The 22,046-nt window shown below is 47.4% G+C and overlaps 1 protein-coding gene across 2 annotated transcripts in view; it reads left to right on the plus strand.

The window, feature by feature from the left end:
• The window catches only part of LOC138516982 (drebrin-like), a 716,984-nt gene that overhangs the window by 209,117 nt on the left and 485,821 nt on the right, over window positions 1-22,046 (plus strand). For both annotated transcript variants that reach the window (XM_069632471.1, XM_069632470.1), the window contains exon 2: window positions 12,861-12,913. In XM_069632471.1, the coding sequence (XP_069488572.1) occupies window positions 12,861-12,913 (53 nt within the window). The remainder of the gene's footprint in view (window positions 1-12,860; window positions 12,914-22,046) is intronic.

Raw genomic sequence — 22,046 nt, forward strand, 5'->3', positions numbered from 1 at the left:
TCAATCTCGCAAAAGGATAGGCACGTGGGCATCACGTGACCTTGTAGCCAGAATATAACGCTTAAGGTGCATAGACAACTAAAAAGGCCCACTGAAGAATAGATGATGGCATCTGTGATATAAACCATTGGTTGATATTGAGGGGTAGGAAAGTGGGTATCTGTAAAAATAATCACGAGAAAGAAAACGATTGGAAAAATGACTGCATCTTTGTTGCGATTATTTTTCCAATTTTGGGGAAATATAGGGGTGAGGTAAGGGAATAAGTTAAGGTGAGAGGTAGACGAGGCGGGGGTCTGCCCCGCAAAAAGACTGTCCTTTTGTCTTGATACAAAAAGACAGAAAACAAAATACCCAGCAGGAGAAGATACGGTCTTTTGAGGAGATTGTTGACTTCTCTAATCTTGTATTTGCCAATTGTTCCAAGTTGTGTGCTCCTGGGCTAATTATTGTATCTGTTTATAGCATATTGCCTCATCCACTGATTGGGGAGCGCGTGCAAACAGGCCAGCGACCAGTCAGAGGCCCTTCGTGGAGAAAGTGCTGAGTAGTTCTACTTAGCCTGGCACCACCAGGGCATGGCACAGTGCCCTTTGCCCTGCCCTCAGTCACTCACTCTCTGGTGAGCAGGTTGAGAGAGCTTGGTCACACATGTGCACTGATTGTGGAAGCGGGGGCGGGCGGGCATTGGAGAGGATGTCACTAGGTGACCCCATTTAGTGAACATGTTGCTGTCATATCGATACCTTTGGCCCTGACGGGGAGGTGGGGGCAGGGGGTGACAATGGGAGATGATAATAGAAGCCTGGACTATTCGGTAATGATCAGGAGGAGATGGCGGGGAGACATCTGTGCTGATGGTCGGGGATGGGGTTACCGGTTGATGTTTCTGTTATATCAGGAAGGGCGGGAAATGGCGGGCGCACTTTGGTTGCACATGGTGGAGCTCTCGTGATGTGCAAGGAAGGTTTTTAGGGAAGCGGTTTGGGTAGAGTGGATCTGCTGGCATGCCTGGGGAGATACGACGGCGGCCATCTTTGTTTGGTTTCTGCGATTGCTTGGTATGGAATGGCCCCTCTAGAGGCCGCTACAGGGGCCCACTTGCATCGATGATGAGGAGATTCGGGTAAGGCACTGCTGCCTGTTAAGACAGCATTGTGGTGATGCAGAAGTTGTTATTGCCATTAGTGGATATCGATGTTTGTTTCTTTGCAAAAAGTGTGCTTTTAAGAAAAGTCTGGTATTTGGAGACATGCATTGTCATTGCGTGCGTCCTGCAGGAATGTAATCATCACACTGAGGGCCCATTTTCCATGCCCGGTGATCAGGGGAGTTGCTAGGTCTGGAAAAGACCCGGGGCTACGCTGATGTCAGAACTGTTGGGACTGAGGGCTAGCTACTCTTTTCGCTGTAGCTCCTGAGATTCTATCCGGGGCTACAACCAAAAGATCAGGGGCTATAGCCCCCTTAGCCCCCCCCTAGCAATGCCCCTGACGGTGAGCTGAGAGGGATCCGGAGAGGTTCTGCAGGAGATTCTGTGGTTCCAATATACCTTGCAAGGGACCAGAAGACCAGACTACAAGGTCTGCAATTCTATTTGTTTTCATTTATAGAAATATTGGGTTTAATTTTAGAGCTTTCCTTTCCAAGAAGGAAGGACATTTTGAGGGGACAAAATGACTTAGATTCTCGTTAAAAGAAGCTTTAAAAAATGAAATTATTTTAATGTAGTAACCTTGTAAACTGGCCCCTTCCAACATGTACACTTGCCTTAATGAGCAGAGGGCATTATCCAAACCTAAAACAATAGGATACATTATTTTTAAGTATGCTCTTTCAAAATATCCACATGAAAAAGGAAAGGGGGAAATAGCAGCAATAAAGGTTCCTGGCTGCTTTACATAAATTCTAAAAGCATTTTGAGACCAACGACTTTTATAATTGACACACATATCAGTAATTATAGGGTTCCATGATAGAATCACTAAGCAATTAAAGCACTTTTTATTTTCACAACACGCACCATAACATTTAAACATGTGTAACCATGAACCATGTATACTCATGTGGACAGCATCAGTATTTGGATGTGAGGATAAAACTTCTGAACATCTGTGACTCCATTGGGGTTTGTATTTGTGCTTAACCCGTAGGTCTCAGAGCGCACAAAGACAGACGGCACCTTATTCAGGACAATGTTTCCTTTCCTGAGCAGAGGAAGCCCTGCTGAATTTAAAAGAGATGGGGCTGAAAGGAGAAGTTGGGTCACAGGGTAATAAGCTTTCCTCTGGTTCCGGTGATGCATGAAATTCAAGACCCTTTCAATCATCCACAGGGATCTCCGGGGCCTGGGACCTCTCTACATCCAGCTTTCTCTCCCTAAATACCTCCCGGCCAGGGCTACCCGGTCCTCTGGCTCCAAGTCTCTGCAGATCAAACGCTTCTCCAAGTAGCGAGTGGGAGGTAGATCCCTTTCCTCTGCAGGAGACTCCCTCTGAGATGCTCTCCCTGACCCCTCGGACTTGAGCGGGATCTCCTTAAGTTCTGGAAACTTCTCAAGACTTTCCTTTTTTTCCTCCTGCTTCCCCCCCCCTTCCTGTGCTAATGTCCTTCTGCTGCTGCGACTGGTTGCCTGGTCCCTTATTATTCTCGCAGGGTCAAGTCCTTCCTTGACTAGTTCCCCCCCAGCATTCCATTCCAGCACTTGCCCCCGGGGACCCCTCCTGGACCAGCTTCAATCTGATCCACCCCTCCTTCGCACTTCTCTCTTTCCCTGCACTTGCCCTCCACGCCCCCCCACTGCTGCAATTCACCCCCTTACCTCCTCCCCTGTCCCGTCGCCAGCCCTTTTCCCTATTCCCTCGGTCCCTTGCTCTTTTTGTCTCTGAACTTGCACGGTAATGTCCCCCCACCCTCCCACTCCTTTTGTTTTGTCTTGTGGCGCTTGGAAACACTTGTGTATAGGCGCCATACAATTTCCCAATCCATAAATAAATAAATAAATACTGGCTGCCAGCATACCCAGTACCCAATGCACAGGCGTCCTCAGAGAATATGTGTAAGGGTAACCTGATCCTTGAACTCTGTGGAGGCTGCACGCAACTCTTGCAGTGCTCCTCATCAGTAAACGCTGGATTCTCGTGAGTGATGAACACCTGCCGGTAGCCAGGGGGCTGCCACACCCTCGGTTCAGGTGGCACTCAGGCTTCAGTCATGGCATAGCAGGCACGCGCACCTCCAATCATCAAACGCCCCTTACACATGGTGAATGTTACTCTCAGCATGGGGCAACACACTGTGGCCGCCATTTTTAAAGCTGGAGATGAAGCTTGATACGTTCTGGATGTACTTGGCGCAGGCAGGCTCCCACTCAGATGTGGAGTGCTCGGGTTTCTGGTGAGTGATAGCGGTGCACTCCTAGCTTGGCTCTGGCCCGGCCTTTCCTGTGTGGCAAGAGCCGGCGCTGAGCCAGAGATGCTAAAGCTGTTAATAACAGACAAAGTCCAAGTCTGTTCATAAAAATATGTTTTAATAACCACGTTTCTGTAGCCTTCACTCACTGATTGCTTCTTTGCATTGAGGTGGTCGTTAGTTTGCCTTGTGCTTGGCTCATGGCGCCAAATCAAGCTTTTGGCTCAACCTTGAATGCTGTGTCTTCACCACACTCTAGTGAGTGGAGCTAATGTTTGGGAAAATAATACAGATACGGTAGTCACTTGTTGTGATTCTTACATAACACTTACCAGAGCAATGGCAATAGCAAATGGACACGTTCAGGAAATGCACCAAAACATTGACGCTAATGCCAGACCAGATAACTCCTACATTTACCCTAAAGTCTTTCTCAGGTTCCCTGCGGAATCTGAGAAAGACCCTGTCTTCTCTCAACGCAACCTTCTCTTCACATGTATATGTCATTTACATCACACTTGATGCTGGATTCCTCAGCTTCTATGCGCTGGACCAGTCAGTGATCGAACACATAGCATCTTCCTGCTTCCAAGGCGAGTGCGTTGCCCCTGAGCTGTGCTGCCACCCGACATCTATCATATGACATACACAGGTGGCATCTCGCCAGTATTATCCTCATGGCACTCCCAACAGAAGCCTTCCTCCCTACCCTGGCAAACATCAGCGCACCCTTCATTCAGGTTACCTCTCTATCCCAACCGCACAACCTGAAACACCCTACTATTTTCCCTGATGACCTCTGCAGCTACCCCCCATCAGACACCTACCTTTCTTGGGTAAGATCCTTGCCAGCCCAGTAGCCTCCCAACTTCAACCATGCACTGATGCCAACTGATCTAGACCTCAAACTGAACCCCGCCAAGATGGATTGTGCTCCCCACTAACAATCCTCAACACCCCAACATGTAACTACGGCTCTGCCCCATGATACGCGATGACTTCACCCAGGAACGTTATTTGGGGTTGCCAGGGGTCACACTTGAACCCCTGAGGTTTCCCTTGCTACCCCTGTGGTCTCCCTTGCTACCCCTGAAACATTTATTTTAATTTGAAACTCCTGGGCTGTGTCCAGCACCGTGTGGCTCTTTGATCTTGGAGGGACTGGCTTTCTTCTGCAGGCCTCTTAAAAATAACAGGGGGTTCCACAAGTGTGACCCTAAATAAGAAAGGATAGGAACGACAAATAATTAGTCTTTCTGGAATTTCTATGCAATAATTGCTAGACTCGTTAAAGCTTTATTGCAGGCACACTTAAGGGGGCAAGTCACCGATTTAGTCTGTTCTTAAACACCTCAAGATCACAATGCAGACAGAATCCTCCAAAAAGCATTTAGAGTAAAATAAGCATTCATATCACACTATGTATTTACCTTACAATAGAAAAAGAGCTGGGTTTTGGATAGCACAAACCCACAATAGCAAATGAGCTGGGTTCCAGATAGTACAAGCCTACAATCGCAAATGAGCTGGGTTCTGGATAGCACAAACCTACAATAGCAAATGTGCTGGGTTCTGGGCAACACAAGCCTACAATAGCAAATGTGCTGGGTTCTGGATAGCCCAAGCCTATAATAGCAAATGTGCTGGGTTCTGGATAGCACAAGTCTATGATGGCAAATGTGCTGGGTTCTGGATAGCACAAGCCCACAATATCAAATGAGCTGGGTTCTGGATAGTAAATTAGATGTAATCAGTGAACTGCGCCAATTATCAATGATACAGTAACAGTTGGGTTATATTTTTAATTCCCTTCCACAGCCTGACACGTGTTTCGAGCAAGGCTCTTTTTCAAAGGCGTTGAACTTGTCCGAAAAAGAAACTCTTAGTATTACTCGTGAAAATCAGCTGTAACCGCCGGCAGGCGGATCACGCCGGCGGCCAGCGCAAAGGCCACTCTAAGGCCTGTTGAGAGCCTGCTCACCCCCTCATTCACTCTTCCTCACCGTGGGGCGAGGGCAGGAGCCCCCCCAGCACCCCAGCCCAGCAGAGAAGCCACGAGACCACGAGCAACACGGACAGGGCCTGCCTGACCCTGTCCCCACACGCCGCCTGACCCACGCATGCCGGGCGCAGCGCGGGCTGAAACCGAGGCTGAGCCTCGTGAAAATCAGCTGTAACCGCCGGCAGGCGGATCACGCCGGCGGCCAGCGCAAAGGCCACTCTAAGGCCTGTTGAGAGCCTGCTCACCCCCTCATTCACTCTTCCTCACCGTGGGGCGAGGGCAGGAGCCCCCCCAGCACCCCAGCCCAGCAGAGAAGCCACGAGACCACGAGCAACACGGACAGGGCCTGCCTGACCCTGTCCCCACACGCCGCCTGACCCACGCATGCCGGGCGCAGCGCGGGCTGAAACCGAGGCTGAGCCTCGTGAAAATCAGCTGTAACCGCCGGCAGGCGGATCACGCCGGCGGCCAGCGCAAAGGCCACTCTAAGGCCTGTTGAGAGCCTGCTCACCCCCTCATTCACTCTTCCTCACCGTGGGGCGAGGGCAGGAGCCCCCCCAGCACCCCAGCCCAGCAGAGAAGCCACGAGACCACGAGCAACACGGACAGGGCCTGCCTGACCCTGTCCCCACACGCCGCCTGACCCACGCATGCCGGGCGCAGCGCGGGCTGAAACCGAGGCTGAGCCTCGTGAAAATCAGCTGTAACCGCCGGCAGGCGGATCACGCCGGCGGCCAGCGCAAAGGCCACTCTAAGGCCTGTTGAGAGCCTGCTCACCCCCTCATTCACTCTTCCTCACCGTGGGGCGAGGGCAGGAGCCCCCCCAGCACCCCAGCCCAGCAGAGAAGCCACGAGACCACGAGCAACACGGACAGGGCCTGCCTGACCCTGTCCCCACACGCCGCCTGACCCACGCATGCCGGGCGCAGCGCGGGCTGAAACCGAGGCTGAGCCTCGTGAAAATCAGCTGTAACCGCCGGCAGGCGGATCACGCCGGCGGCCAGCGCAAAGGCCACTCTAAGGCCACTCTAAGGCCTGTTGAGAGCCTGTTGAGAGCCTGTTGAGAGCCTGTTGAGAGCCTGTTGAGAGCCTGTTGAGAGCCTGTTGAGAGCCTGTTGAGAGCATCAGGAGCCAGGGGCCACGGACCCTGCCCTCACCATTCCGGCCGCAACAGCACACAACGGACTAGCCCCTGAGCCGAGGAGCATCTTCTGCTACACACGGTTCGGCCGTGCTTAGATCACCCTGCCTCATCGAACTCCCTCAAAGGCGAGGGTTGACATCTTTTCACAGCCAGGTATGCCCATCGTGCACACTCATTATTGCCAGCTGTACGGCGAGTTCTGAGGCGTAACGCTTCTTGAGTCTCGCCCGACCTCGTCAGATTCTTCCGCCTGGCCCAGCAATGGCGGGCGCATAGCGGCACCAGAGCGAGGCTCTGGCGCCCAGAGACCACTGTATTATTGCGTAGTGCCTTTTGGTCGCCCAGAGACCACTGTATTATTGCGTAGTGCCTTATGGTCGCCCAGAGACCACTGTATTATTGCGTAGTGCCTTTTGGTCGCCCAGAGACCACTGTAGTATTGTGTAGTGCCTTATGGTCGCCCAGAGACCACTGTATTATTGCGTAGTGCCTTATGGTCGCCCAGAGACCACTGTAGTATTGTGTAGTGCCTTATGGTCGCCCAGAGACCACTGTATTATTGCGTAGTGCCTTATGGTCGCCCAGAGACCACTGTAGTATTGTGTAGTGCCTTATGGTCGCCCAGAGACCACTGTATTATTGCGTAGTGCCTTATGGTCGCCCATAGACCACTGTATTATTGCGTAGTGCCTTTATGGTCGCCCAGAGACCACTATATTCTGACATCCTCTAGGCAACTAGCGCCTTGCACTACTAGAACCATCGCTGCTCAGTCTCGCCTCCCTCCACGTGCACTACAGAGTATTCCAGCATGCTACCAGGGCTGCACCACCAGATTAGCACACTACTACTCATAGGCGCACTCCTCGCCAATGCAATATATGAACGACACTATCTACACTCGTGCTTACCTAGCCCCAGCATCATGATGCAGTCCAACACAAATTCGACACCTCACCCCAGCCCCAACACCGCGCATCCTCACACCTCTACACCTAATAGCTGCACCAGACTGTGCAGACTGAGGACACGCACACTACCTAGGTCCTTCTCATCGCAACACATCCCAGCATCACTCAGAAACTATAGATTAGGTTCTCGCACATCTGTCTCTCACAACTTTGTGGGCAGGATTCCCCACATCCCCACACCGTGTTCCAACCTCACACCCACCACTATACCATCCACCCCACCCAACTTCAAGCTGAAAAAACAAACGAAACAGCGGCCTCCCAACAGAAGTCAGGTAGCACCTACACTCAAATGCGCATTACTTAACACTCGATCGCTCACTGCCCATGCCTTAGAAATCAACGAGCTCATCTCCAGCTTCGACCTAGATCTGCTAGCCATCACAGAGACTTGGCTGCATGAAGCCTCAGGCCCCGCCATTACCCTAGCTGTACCAGTAGGCTACTCCATCCTTAGACAAGACAGACCTACAAAATCAGGGGGAGGGGTTGCCATAATCTATAAAGACATCCACCATATCAGGCCCACACCCCACACATGGGAAGGGAATGCAGACATACTATCGGCCAAACTATCCCTCTCTCACAACAACACCATTAACATTCACGTCATCTACCGGCCTCCAGGACTCCCAACCGATTTTCAAGGGCAAATCACGCATATTCTCAGCGAAAACCTAAAAAAATCCACCAAAACCTTACTCCTAGGTGATCTTAACCTAGGCTATAATGACCCAAAGGACAAAACAGCAACCTCCTTCCTCAAGGACCTCTCCAACCTAGACTTCACACAAAAAATCCTGTCACCCACCCACTCCAAAGGCAGAACTCTTGACTGGCTGGCCGACCATAACTGTAACTCCTCTATCACATCCAACACATTCCTCCCTTGGACAGATCACAGCTGCATACAATTCTCTATCCCTACGTTACCTACCAGAAAAACACCAGTACATAAATCCGCCACCCTAGCCAGAAGCTCCAAAAAGTTAACTGCAGACAATCTACTCCCCCTTCTCAACACCCCATGCCTCGCCCCTCCTTTCCCTCAAGATCCTAACATCCTAGCAGACATACTCAAGGATACGCTCACCAATGCTATAAACTCCATCGCTCCTCTAGAAGAGAAAAAAGAAAAAAAATCCTTCCACTCAAACGCATGGTTCACAGAGGACCTCCAAGCTCTGCGTGACAAAAAGCGCCAAGCACTTAAAAACTGGCAGGCCAACCCATGCGACATCACCAAAGACTTATTCAAAGTCACTGCAAAAAAATACAAAACCGCCATCTTCAATGCCAAATCTGAATCATACAACCGTCGAATACTAGACTCAAAGTGCCACTCAAGAGAACTCTTCTCTATCTTTAAAGAGCTCACAGTGCCTCCCACTTCCTCTGACGAGATCATCAAGGATGAAGGCTGGTGCAACAGTATCCAAGCCGCCATGCTCAACAAAATAGACCTCTTACAAAACAAAATCCGCGACCACTACAATACCTTGCCAAAACAGAGTCGACACTTAGATTCCCAATCCCATAGCAAAACCACTAACATTCCCAAATTTGCCTTTAAAGAAGTTTCAGAACTAGAAGTCCTGGACATACTGAAACATCTGAAACCATCGACTTGCAAAGCCGATACATGCCCCCCTAAATTAATCAAGGACTGCGCTGAACCACTTGCCCCAATCATTACCGCATTCATTAATGCCTCATTCAAGTCCTGCTCTGTCCCAGACAGTCTTAAAGAAGCCTGGGTGCGCCCACTTCTAAAAAAGCCCACTCTCGACCCCACGATGCCTAACAATTACAGACCTATAACAACTGTCCCCTTCCTTCTCAAGATTCTAGATAAAGTGGCACACAGCCAAATCCAACTATACCTCGAATCTAACTCCATCCTAGGCACCAGACAGTCAGGCTTCCGCAAAGGTCATGGAACAGAGACTGCTTTGCTGGACCTAAAAAACCAAATAACCAAGATATTGGACAAAGGTAAACCCGCCCTTTTACTTCTCCTCGACCTCTCTGCGGCATTCGACCTAGTGGACCACAAGACCCTCACCTCACACCTCTCCCACTCCGCACATTTCTCTGACCAAGCCACCTCCTGGATAACCTCATTTCTTGAAGGGAGGGCCATGAAAGTCTTTTCAAACATTTCGAGCGCAACACCATCCATAATACACTGCGGTGTCCCTCAAGGCTCCTGTACAGCACCTACGCTTTACAATCTATTCACTAAGCCCCTATTCGAGAAACTTGATGCACTTGGGATTGCCTACACCAACTACGCCGACGACACCCAAGTGCTCCTCCCTCTATCAGGCTCATACCACAAAGACGCCCTAGCTCTAAAACTCATATATGCCACCATTCAAGCCTGGATGGCCACTAACGGCCTATGTCTTAACGGGGATAAGACTGAAATCCTTATCCTCGGCCAAAAATCCACACTGGCCAGGCTAGACAGCTGCTATGCCAATTTCAACATCGACAACTGCACTATCCCAGTCCTATCCTCTGTGAAAACGCTAGGGGTCTACATTGATGCAACCCTGTCCATGGACAAACAAGTTAGTGCCATTGTCTCCGCATCTGCACTAAGCACTAAACTCATCAACGCCATTAAACCATTCCTTTCCAAAGAAAACTGCCTTTCAATAGCAAGAGCTACCATAGGCGCTAAACTTGACTATTGCAATGCACTTCTAGCCGGCACCTCTGAAAAAAACCTAAACAAACTCCAGGTCACCCAAAATAACGCTCTAAGAGCAGCATTAAACATCTCCAAAAGGGACCACATCTCACTGGCAAGGCAATCAGTTCACTGGCTCCCTGTCAAAGAACGCATCACCTTCAAGGTACTGACTACTACCCACAAATGTATCCACCACACTGCACCATCATATCTCTCAGACACCATTCTCAGACAGACCTCATCCAGACCTACCAGACTCTGCTACACTAACCAACTCACTGTACCACGCATCCACAAGATTACAGCCGGGGGGCTGGGTTTCCCCTACATAGCACCAAAACTTTGGAATAATCTCCCCCACGCTCTAAGAGCAGAAGGCTCCCTCACAGCGTTTAGAAAAAAACTCAAAACCTCTCTCTTTAACTAAAATTCCTCTACCTACTGCCATTCAGGCACACACTGCTAACTATTGCTACTGCCCAAACTGTATGCATGTATGCCTCTGTATGCTGTAACTAAGACGCGCTTTCCCTGTAACCAGCGCTATTCTGTAACCAGCGCCACGATGCCTCAGGGCTGATTCTGTGCGCTTAACAAATGCGAATAAATAAATAAATAAATAAATATTACTTGCAGTTGCAATGACCATTATATAAATACAGCCTTCCGGCAACAACAGTGTACAAGGAAAAGCGCCTTTTTCGGACAAGTTCAACGCCTTTGAAAAAGAGCCTTGCTCGAAACACGTGTCAGGCTGTGGAAGGGAATTAAAAATATAACCCAACTGTTACTGTATCATTGATAATTGGCGCAGTTCACTGATTACATCTAATTTACTGTTTACTGAGGGTTCTTGGTCCTGGCACCCTCACACTTTCATGCTGAACGCTGCCTTTTCAAATTTCTAATATTGAGCAATAGCACTGGTTGTTCAAATAGGCCTTCGGACCACATTGCTCTATCGTAATGGGTTCTGGATAGCACAAGGCAACAATCGCAAAATGAGATGGGTTCTGGATAGCACAAGCCTACAATCGCAAATGAGCTGGGTTCTGGATAGCACAAGCCTACAATCGCAAAATGAGCTGGCTTCTGGATAACACAAGCCTAAAATAGCAAATGTGCTGGGTTCTGGATAGCACAAGCCTACAATCGCAAATGAGCTGGGTTCTGTACAGCAAAAGCCCACAATTGCAAATGAGCTGGGTTCTGGATAGCACAAGCCTGCAATAGCAAATGTGCTGGGTTCTGGATAGCACAAGCCTACAGTAGCAAATGTGCTGGGTTCTGTATAGCACACGCCCACAATAGAAAATGAGCTGGTTTCTGGATAGCACAATCCTACAATAGCAAATGTGCTGGGTTCTGGATAGCACAAGCCTACACTAGTAAATGTGCTGGGTTCTGGATAGCACATGCCCACAATAGCAAATGTGCTGGTTTCCCGGATAGCACAAGCCTACAATAGCAGAAGAGGTGGGTTCTGGATAGCACAAGCTTACAATAGAAAATGAGCTGGGTTCTGGATAACACAAGCCTACAATTGCAAATGAGCTGGGTTCTGGATAGGACAAGTCTACAATATAAAATGTTCTAGGTTCTGGATAGCACAAGCCTACAATCGCAAATTTATTGGGTTCTGGATAGCACAAGCCTACAGTAGCAACTGTGCTAGGTTCTGGATAGCACACCCCATAAAAGCAAACGTGCTGAGTGCTGAATAGGGAAAGCCTACAATAGCAAATGTCCTGGGTTCTGGATAGCACAAGCCCACAATAGCAAATGCGCTGGGTTCTGGATAGCACAAGCCTACAGTAGCAAATGTGCTGGGTTCTGTATAGCACACGCCCACAATAGAAAATGAGCTGGTTTCTGGATAGCACAATCCTACAATAGCAAATGTGCTGGGTTCTGGATAGCACAAGCCTACACTAGTAAATGTGCTGGGTTCTGGATAGCACATGCCCACAATAGCAAATGTGCTGGTTTCCCGGATAGCACAAGCCTACAATAGCAGAAGAGGTGGGTTCTGGATAGCACAAGCTTACAATAGAAAATGAGCTGGGTTCTGGATAACACAAGCCTACAATTGCAAATGAGCTGGGTTCTGGATAGGACAAGTCTACAATATAAAATGTTCTAGGTTCTGGATAGCACAAGCCTACAATCGCAAATTTATTGGGTTCTGGATAGCACAAGCCTACAGTAGCAACTGTGCTAGGTTCTGGATAGCACACCCCATAAAAGCAAACGTGCTGAGTGCTGAATAGGGAAAGCCTACAATAGCAAATGTCCTGGGTTCTGGATAGCACAAGCCCACAATAGCAAATGCGCTGGGTTCTGGATAGCACACACCTAGCTGTGAAGCTGATGTACTTCAAAGCCAAGCAGGGTAGCGACAGTGCCGCCATGTTCAGCTCACCGAGAAGGGTTGGAGAGTTGGGAGCTTGACAGAGGCGTGTCTTCCTCCTTTCCTTTTGTTATGGCATAATGCGAGCTATTGTCCTGTAGGAGGTACTGCGATATGATGGCATTGTAAGTAGTTGTGGTATTGTAAGCAGCAAATAGACTGTGTGGGGAACACTTAAATTGCTATAATGGCCTCTGATCTCATGTCTCTTTCCTGTGCAGGGCCGTCTTCACTTATGGAAAACGCAATGACCTGAAGTTGGCAGACTCCGGCGGTAAGTACGGTCTTCACAATAACCATTAACTTGTTCGATTCATGAGTTGCTTCTTGGGTATCCAGTCATTTTATTGCAAACAAATCCGGGTGGTACTTAACAGACCAGACAATAACACTGAAACACACTTAAAAGATTAAATAAATATATAAAGGGTAGTGGGGTAAGGGGTTCAAATGGGTCTGATGAGGTTGGGGTGGCTTTAAAAGGGTGGAAAAATGGGGGTTTTGGGGGAAGACTGCCCAAATTAAAAAAAAAAAAAAAAAAAAGAAATGCTGTGTTTTTCGATGTTTTGTCCTCTATTATGTACCACTCTGTTTTTGTGGTCGGTAAGATTACATAAAACAGTTTCTTGTTATGTTGGCATTTCTTTCTCCACAGACTCCACCCCTGTGTGAAATATAAGAGGGAACAGCACGTTGCTCCTGCACGGTCTTGTAGTAGAAGTGAACTTTAGGGGTGTGGGGCGAAGTATACCGGGTACAACCTCTCGATCAATCCTTTGAGTCCTATTGGGTGTAACATTTAAGAGCAAATGGCATTAATTTCGAAGCCCTACCACTGGTTCTCTAAACAGGCTCAGGTGGCGCAGGCACCTCTAGAGCCGGACAATGGCTTGGATTTTGGCTAGACTGGCATGTAATGAGGTAACCATTATCCAGGCCTTCGCTTGCTCCCCCCCCCCGGCCTTGTGGGAGCTTAACGCAGTTACTATTGGGACTGCTACAAAGCTCCTGCAGTTCAGGAAGGAACTCAAGACCCTTCTAAGCAGTGAAGACCTGGGTGCCTGGTTATATACCAGCCCTGTAGTGTGGGATATCCAAGCTACTATGACCTGTAACATCCCCTTCTACCGATCTCTGGTAAGCCCGACCTACTTGTACAGAGCTCTCCTGCGTCCTAGCTATATGAACCTAAACACAAGTTACACATTCATGGGGGCCATGTTAGGGTCCTGTATGGCGTCTTCGAGGAGGTAGCAGCCGCTTCTGGCACATCATGTATGCCACATGTGATTGGGGCTCTCGCCCGCAAGGTCTGCTCTGCTCTCGGGACATGTCAGTTAAGAGGATCCATACAGGCTGATTAAGGGCAGACTGTGGTTCAGAATTATTCACAGTGCGCTCGTTACCTCGTGGACACATGTAGCAGGAGGTGTTGTTGCCCGGCAAACCTCATCATGTGTGTGCTCGGCCGAATACTATCACTCTTTCTCACCATGTATTTCAGGTACTGAGTCATAGATTTCTTGAATACTGTTCGGCTTACAATTAAAAAATGTTAACGCTTTATTCTTGTCCTTCGACTGCTTGTGGATTGGCGGCCCTGTGATTGATGTTTGGTTGTGGATTAGCGGCTCTGTAGTTGATCTTTGCTTTTGGATGGGCGGCCCTGTGGTTGATGTTCAGTTGTGGATTGGCAGCTCTGTGGTTGATCTTTCTTTGTGGATTGGCAGCCACGTGGTTAATGTTTGGTTGTGGATTGGAAGCTCTGTGGTTGATCTTTGCTTGTGGATTGGCGGCCCTGTGGTTGATGTTCGGTTGTGGATGGGCAGCTCTCTGGTTGATCTTTGCTTGTGGATTGGCGGCCCTGTGGTTGATGTTCGGTTGTGGATTGGCGGCTCTGTTGTTGATCTTTGGTTGTGGATTGGCCACTCTGTGGTTGATCTTTGCTTGTGGATTGGTGGCCCTGTGGTTGATGTTCGGTTGTGGATGGGCAGCACTGTGGTTGATCTTTGGTTGTGGATTGGCGGCCCTGTGGTTGATGTTCGGTTGTGGATTGGCGGCTCTGTTGTTGATCTTTGGTTGTGGATTGGCCACTCTGTGGTTGATCTTTGCTTGTGGATTGGTGGCCCTGTGGTTGATGTTCAGTTGTTGATTGGCGGGTCTGTGGTTGATCTTTGCTTGTGGATTGGCGGCCCTCTGGTTGATCTTTGCTTTTAGATTGGCGGCTCTGCAGTAGATGTTCGGTTGTGGATTGGCAGCTCTGCAGTTGATCTTTGCTTGTGGATTGGCATCTCTGTTATTGATGTTCGGTTGTCCATTGCAAGTACTTTCATTCACCTTCATTTCATCTTTGGTTGCAAAGTAAGAGCACTTTACTTAACCCCGAGTTGTGTTAAGAGAGCACTGTGTTTTGCCTGAGTTTGTATAATAAGACCTCTCTATTTGGTCTGTGGTTCCAAGATGAGAGCTTTTTGATGCCTCTAGGAGTTTAATGAGACCACCCTGTTTGGCCTGGTTCTCATACTGATAGCAATTTGCTTAGCCTTTGACTGTTTAGTGGAACCATTTTAACCGATGTTCATTGGTCATGTTGGATCAACTGACTTTTGTACTTGGAGGACACTTTATTTGACAATCAATCGTACAATCTAAGAACTTTTGGCGTGATGTATAGTTGTACATTTGATTGAATTTCAATTTTACATCAGGAACACTTTACTTAAATTTCAGTTGCTCATTGGAGAACCTTGTCTGGTTTTTAATTATACGATGGAAGCACTTTGGTTGTCGTTTGACTACACCTTGGGAGCACTTTGGTTCACCTTAGGTTGTAAACTGTGATAACGTTAGTTGACGTTTGGTTGCAGATTTTCAGCGCTTTGGTCAGTCTTTGGTTGTACATTGGATTACTTTATTTCTTGTTCTTTAGTTGTCTTGGGTTTTCCTTCAATTGTACAATGGATCATGTGTTTTAACCTCCAGTTGTACCTCAGGATACTTTTGGTCACCCTTGGTTTGTTCATTGAAAACACTCTGGAGCTTTTGTAGATTGGGAACTCTTTGGGAAACTTACTTTTGGATCACTTTGGATAACTTTTGGTTGAACATTTAGAGCAATTTGGTCAGACTTGATTGTACATTGAGTGCACCTTGCTTGGTCTTCAATTGGACATTGAGAGCACATAGGAAGCACTTTAATGTACACTGGGAGCACTTTAGTTGATCATCAGTGGTATATTAAGAACACTTTTGAAGGCCTTTGAAATTTGTGGAGCACTTGGACAATTGGATTACTTTAGATAACTGCAGTCATGCATTGAGAGCACTTTCAATGATCAACCCATTGTACATTAAGAGCACTTTGAAAGGCCTGCAGTACTCTGGGAAGACTTTGGGCAATGTTCCAAACATTAAGAGGACTTTAGATAACCTTTGGTTATACATTGGGAGTACTTGGTTGCCCAAATAGCTGTACCCTTTTGAAGACCTTTGGAACATTCAAAGCTTTTTTGATCAACTTTGGTTGTATATTGAGAGCACTTTACTGAAAGTTCTGTTGTAAAGGAGCGCTTTACCATTTGGGAACTTTGGTTAACTATCAGTTCTACACGTGAACCAGTTCAGTGACCTTTGGCTGTACATTGCGAGCTTTTGGTCAATGTTTGATTGTATATTAGAAGCACTTTGAATAACCTTTGGTCAGACAATGAGAGAATTTCGGCTGACCAAGTAGTTGTACATTAAGAGCACTTTGGAAGGCACAGGCACATTGGGAGCAATTTGGACAACTTTACGTTATACATTGGGAGCACTTGGTGGAAGATCAAGTGCAGATTGAAAGCATTTGACAAGGTCTTTGATAAATTAAGTGCACTTATAATGAATGTCCATTTGTATGAGGGAAACACTATGTATTAGCCTTGGGAGTATATTAGAATCACTCTGATTGACCTTTGGTTGCTCCTTGGAAAACTTGTGTTGATCATGGTTTGGTCTATTGAACCCAGTTTACATGATATTCGTCTGTGCATCGTGAACCCCTTGGATCACCTTTCTGGGTACATTTGGAGCACTGTGGAAGGCCTCTGGTAAACTGGAGCACTTTGGATAATGTTTGGATATACAGCACTTTAGTTGATCATTGTGCTTTCTTTAAAAGCACATTGTATACCCTTCGGTTGGTCATTGTGATCACCTTGTTTGACGTTCGCTTGTGCACTGAGAGCACTTTGAAGGCCTTCAGTAAATTGGGATCACATTGTATAAACTTCAGCTGTACATTGGTGGCACTTTGTATAACCTTCAGCTGTACATTGGTGGCACTTTGTATAACCTTCAGCTGTACAATGGTGGCACTTTGTATAACCTTCAGCTGTACGATGGTGGCACTTTGTTTAACCTTCAGCTGTACATTGGTGGCACTTTGTATAACCTTCAGCTGTATATTGGTGGCACTTTGTATAACCTTCAGCTGTACAATGGTGGCGCTTTGTTTAACCTTCAGCTTTACATTGGTGGCACTTTGTATAACCTTCAGCTGAACAATGGTGGGACTTTGTTTAACCTTCAGCTGTACATTGGTGGCACTTTGTATAACCTTCAGCTGTACAATGGTGGCACTTTGTATAACCTTCAGCTGTATATTGGTGGCACTTTATGTAACCTTCAGCTGTACAATGGTGGCGCTTTGTTTAACCTTCAGCTTTACATTGGTGGCACTTTGTATAACCTTCAGCTGTACAATGGCGGCACTTTGTTTAACCTTCAGCTGTAAATTGGTGGCACTTTGTATAACCTTCAGCTGTACAATGGCGGCACTTTGTATAACCTTCAGCTGTATATTGGTGGCACTTTGTATAACCTTCAGCTGTACAATGGTGGCACATTGTATAACATTCAGCAGTACATTGGTGGCACTTTGTATAACCTTCAGCTGTACAATGGTGGCGCTTTGTTTAACCTTCAGCTGTACAATGGTGGCGCTTTGTACAACCTTCAGTTGTACATTGGTGGCGCTTTGTATAACCTTCATCTGTACAATGGTGGCACTTTGTATAACATTCAGCTGTACATTGGTGGCGCTTTGTATAACATTCAGCTGTACATTGGTGGCGCTTTGTATAACCTTCAGCTGTACAATGGTGGCGCTTTGTATAACCTTCAGCTGTACATTGGTGGCGCTTTGTATAACCTTCAGCTGTACAATGGTGGCACTTTGCATAACCTTCAGCTGTACAATGGTGGCGCTTTGTATAACCTTCAGCTGTACATTGGTGGCGCTTTGTATAACCTTCAGCTGTACAATGGTGGCGCTTTGCATAACCTTCAGCTGTACAATGGTGGCGCTTTGTATAACCTTCAGCTGTACATTGGTGGCGCTTTGCATAACCTTCAGCTGTACATTGGTGGCACTTTGCATAACCTTCAGCTGTAAATTGGTGGTGCTTTGTATAACCTTCAGCTGTACAATGTTGGCCTTTTGTTTAACCTTCAGCTTACAATGGTGGCACTTTGTATAACCTTCAGCTTTACATTGGTGGCACTTTGTCTAACCTTCAGCTGTACATTGGTGGCACTTTGTATAACCTTCAGCTGTACATTGGTGGCACTTTGTATAACCTTCAGCTGTACAATGGTGGCGCTTTGTTTAACCTTCAGCTGTACAATGGTGGCGCTTTGTTTAACCATCAGCTGTACAATGGTGGCACTTTGCATAACCTTCAGCTGTACAATGGTGGCACTTTGCATAACCTTCAGCTGTACAATGGTGGCGCTTTGCATAACCTTCAGCTGTACAATGGTGGCGCTTTGTTTAACCTTCAGCTGTACAATGGTGGCGCTTTGCATAACCTTCAGCTGTACATTGGTGGCACTTTGCATAACCTTCAGCTGTACATTGGTGGCACTTTGACTGTCGGTTATATTTTGGAACCAGTTAAATTCTGCATGAGTTTTACGTTATGATCCTTTTATTTGGTTGTGCATTGAAAGCACTTTGGAAGGTCTTTGGTCATTTTGAGAGCACTTTGGACATATTGGAGGCACTTTCGATAATAACCTTTGATTGTTCATTAGTTCCCCTTTAGTTGACCTTTGGTTTCATATTGGGTACACTTTCCATACCTTTGGTTGTATTTTGGGAACCCTTTAGTTGACCTTCTTTTGTACATTGGGGGCACTTTGGTTAACCTTGGTTTATATTGGTGGCACTTTCCATAACCTTTGATTGTGCATTCCCCCTTACCCCCCCTTATTTGACCTTCGGTTGTATATTGGAGGCCCTTTGGAAAACCTTGGTTGCTCGTGGCACAATGCATATGGGGTATGCCTGTGTGCGAGAGGGCCTGGGGGTGTGGGCAGAGGCGTAGCCAGGATTGTCTAACAATTGGGGCCTGAAGCCAATGTAGCTGGGCTCACCGCAGTGACATTAGCATATGCAAATGCCCACACACAGCTGATCAGTGGGCATTTACAGATTTTGGGTGGGCCTGGCCCGCTCGGGTCCTACCATGTGTTCGCCTCTGGGTGCGGGCCAGATGGAAATATAGTTCCACTACTTTTTTGTGTACACTTCGACCTCTGTTGGTAGCCCACTTGAGCTTTTCTATAGAGAGCCAATGAAGCTCTTCTAGCCTGAATGGGCCTTCACCCACACTACAGAGACATAGAACGAGGGAGAGAGGGGAAGGCCTCTATGAGCTCATATTAATTTAGAAGGTGAAGACTATGTCCATTTAAAAAAAAGATGAATCGAGCACACGAGGAAACGGGCAAATAAATCATTCTTTTCTCCTTTTTGCACTCATAATATCATATTGATTGTCACAGCCTCCTGCGTGCTTATTTGTCTTTAGCCAGTATAACAACTCAGTGGGTTGTGCTCTTGCTACAGACGTTTGCCTGTAACGTATAGGTTTGATGATGACATCGTTGGGGGTGCCATGAATCAAATATAGCGGGGTACTTACCCATTTGGACGATACTAAAACCGATCCTACAGAAAATAAGTTGGTATTGGCGATTCACGCTCTGTCTCCTTAAAGTTAGATGTACAGTCTATTAGCACGAAATCAAATCAAATGTCATCAAATTGGTCCTCTATAAGTGGTTATTGGTGACATTGATTTGATTCCATACTAAAAGACTGTTTAAGGACCGCCAATGCCAACCTATTCTCTGTTTCATTTTTTCAAGGTGTTTTTAGGGGTGGACCTTGTGACACAGCTGCCACTGCCGGTCAGATCGCACTCTCAAGGGTACGAGCCCATGCACACTTTCAGTCTGCGAAACCCAATCCTAACTGATATGATAGGCTATTTATAACGCGCTTAATACCCAGAGGTTTCTAAGCGCAGATGGGGGGATCGAACCCGTGGTGCTCCATGTTGTCTTGCTTCCAAGGCGAGCACGTTGCCGCTGAGCTATCCTCCCACAGCACTGATACTAGTGTAGCTGTTTCTGTGCTGTGTCACCAGTGTTGCCGTGGACAGGCGTGCCGCCATGACACCACTTCTCCTCTCGCAGCGCCCCCTTGCTGGATGGTTTGAGGGGGAAACGGCGGGTGCTGTTTTGCTAATCAGGGAGAGGACGGGCCTTTCAAGTGCCCGCCATTTCCGTGCTGGCCACATGCCATCGCTTTGGAGATGGCGTGCCACTTTTTGCAGGAAGCCCCCACTCTAATGAGAGACAGGGTTTCAATAGAAGTGCAGGCTTTTTTGTTAACTCGAGTTCCCCTCCGGTTTCCTTCGGAGACGGTAGCCGGAAGTCTGCGCGAACCCACATTTCAAAAGATTCCGTTTCTGAAAAATAACAAAGCGCGCAATCACGTGTCGTTTCCGGTAAAAATGGTAAGGCTAAGCTTTGTGTTGTGGAACGTTGCATGCAAAGTCTGCATTTCAGCAGAAGAGCGAGCAGTTCTGTGGAACCTCTGGGTAAAGTCAGGTAGGAGGACACGAGCTCACAGACTCCCTCAGGCAGGAGGTCTGCAACCTGTGGCTCTCCAGATGCTTTGGACTACAACTCTCACCACCCCTCACCCTTGAGCATGCTGTCTGTGGCTGGTGGGATTTGTAGTTCAAACACCTTTTCCTTGGGGAAAAGTCCAAGTGGGGGTAGGCATGGGAGGAGGGGTGGCCTGACACAAGAAAGGGGTGTTGTACTTACCTCATCTTGACAGAGAAAACGCCTTGATGCTCAGAATCAGTATCTGGGGAACCTCTAGTAAAGTTACGTAGGAGGACACAAGCTCACAGATTCCCCGAGTCTGCCACTCCCTCGGGCAGGAAGTCTGAAACATGTGATACTCAGAATTAGTATTTGGGGAACCTGTGGGTAAAGTTAGGTAGGAGGACATGTGCTCACAGATTTCCTGAGTATGGGACTCCCTCGGGCAGGAAGTCTGAAACATGTGATACTCAGAATTCTCATGAAATCGCAGCAAGACTTTCTGTTGCAGACTTTTTTTGTTCAAGAAATGTGCCATTGTATAAGACAGATGTGAAACAATATACAGTTATGAGTTATCATATTTTCATGAGCCACTGTCTTGCCCTTACTATAAAGGTATACTTCGTGTATTATAACACAAAATGCACAACAACATAGTGCCACCTCAGCGTCCAACTTAGTAAGAATAATTGCCAAACTATTTCTTCTCCTCTTAGAAAAGTCCAACTATTCAATTTCTTCTTTGAAGGAGCTCTACCCCAACACGTTTCAGTCCCACCACATGGGACCTTCTTCAGGGGAAGCTATTGAATAGGGATGAGGAGTATGCTCGCCTTTCTACCTTCCATGCACCTTAACTACTTCCATCATATACTGTCTGAGTTCAGCTAGCCGTTGCTCCTGATCGGCCTATCACGCCAGTGGGAGTGATCAGGCACATCTCCTTCCTTTATTAATTAGTTTGGAGTCTTCTGTGAAAATAAGTGTCGCACAGCTGCACCCTTAAAATGTGCAAGTTCTCTTTAAGAATTGGGAGCGCCTCGACAAGATATGTGCACGTGACCAGAAGAGTGTGCTACATATATGCAGTGCTTGTACATACATCTGTATGCAAATAGCCCGTATCCAATGTCAGACCATCTAACAGGTCACCATCAGATGGGGTGGGGCAGGATCCCTAGCGGTGCTTTTCCTTGGGTTCTTATAGTGGTAAGCAGTATATGGGGCCTGAGGGTTTTAAGCACCAACCGCCTAAAAGAAAACATTTCCAGAGCGGGCTGTGTCCCAGCCGGTCAAGAACAGGCAACATCATTCGCATTAAAAACAAGCATTGGCAAAGCCAAACATTTTTGCACATTTAATAGGCATTTGACAGAAGCGACTTAATGGTACTACCAGGACCTATGACGGCAGCATGTGGAATTGGTGGGGCATATGACAGCAGTGCCAGGCAAATGCCT

This window comes from Ambystoma mexicanum, chromosome 6q (genome assembly GCF_040938575.1).
Source record: "Ambystoma mexicanum isolate Mex_15411 chromosome 6q, UKY_AmexF1_1, whole genome shotgun sequence".
NCBI lineage: Eukaryota > Metazoa > Chordata > Amphibia > Caudata > Ambystomatidae > Ambystoma > Ambystoma mexicanum.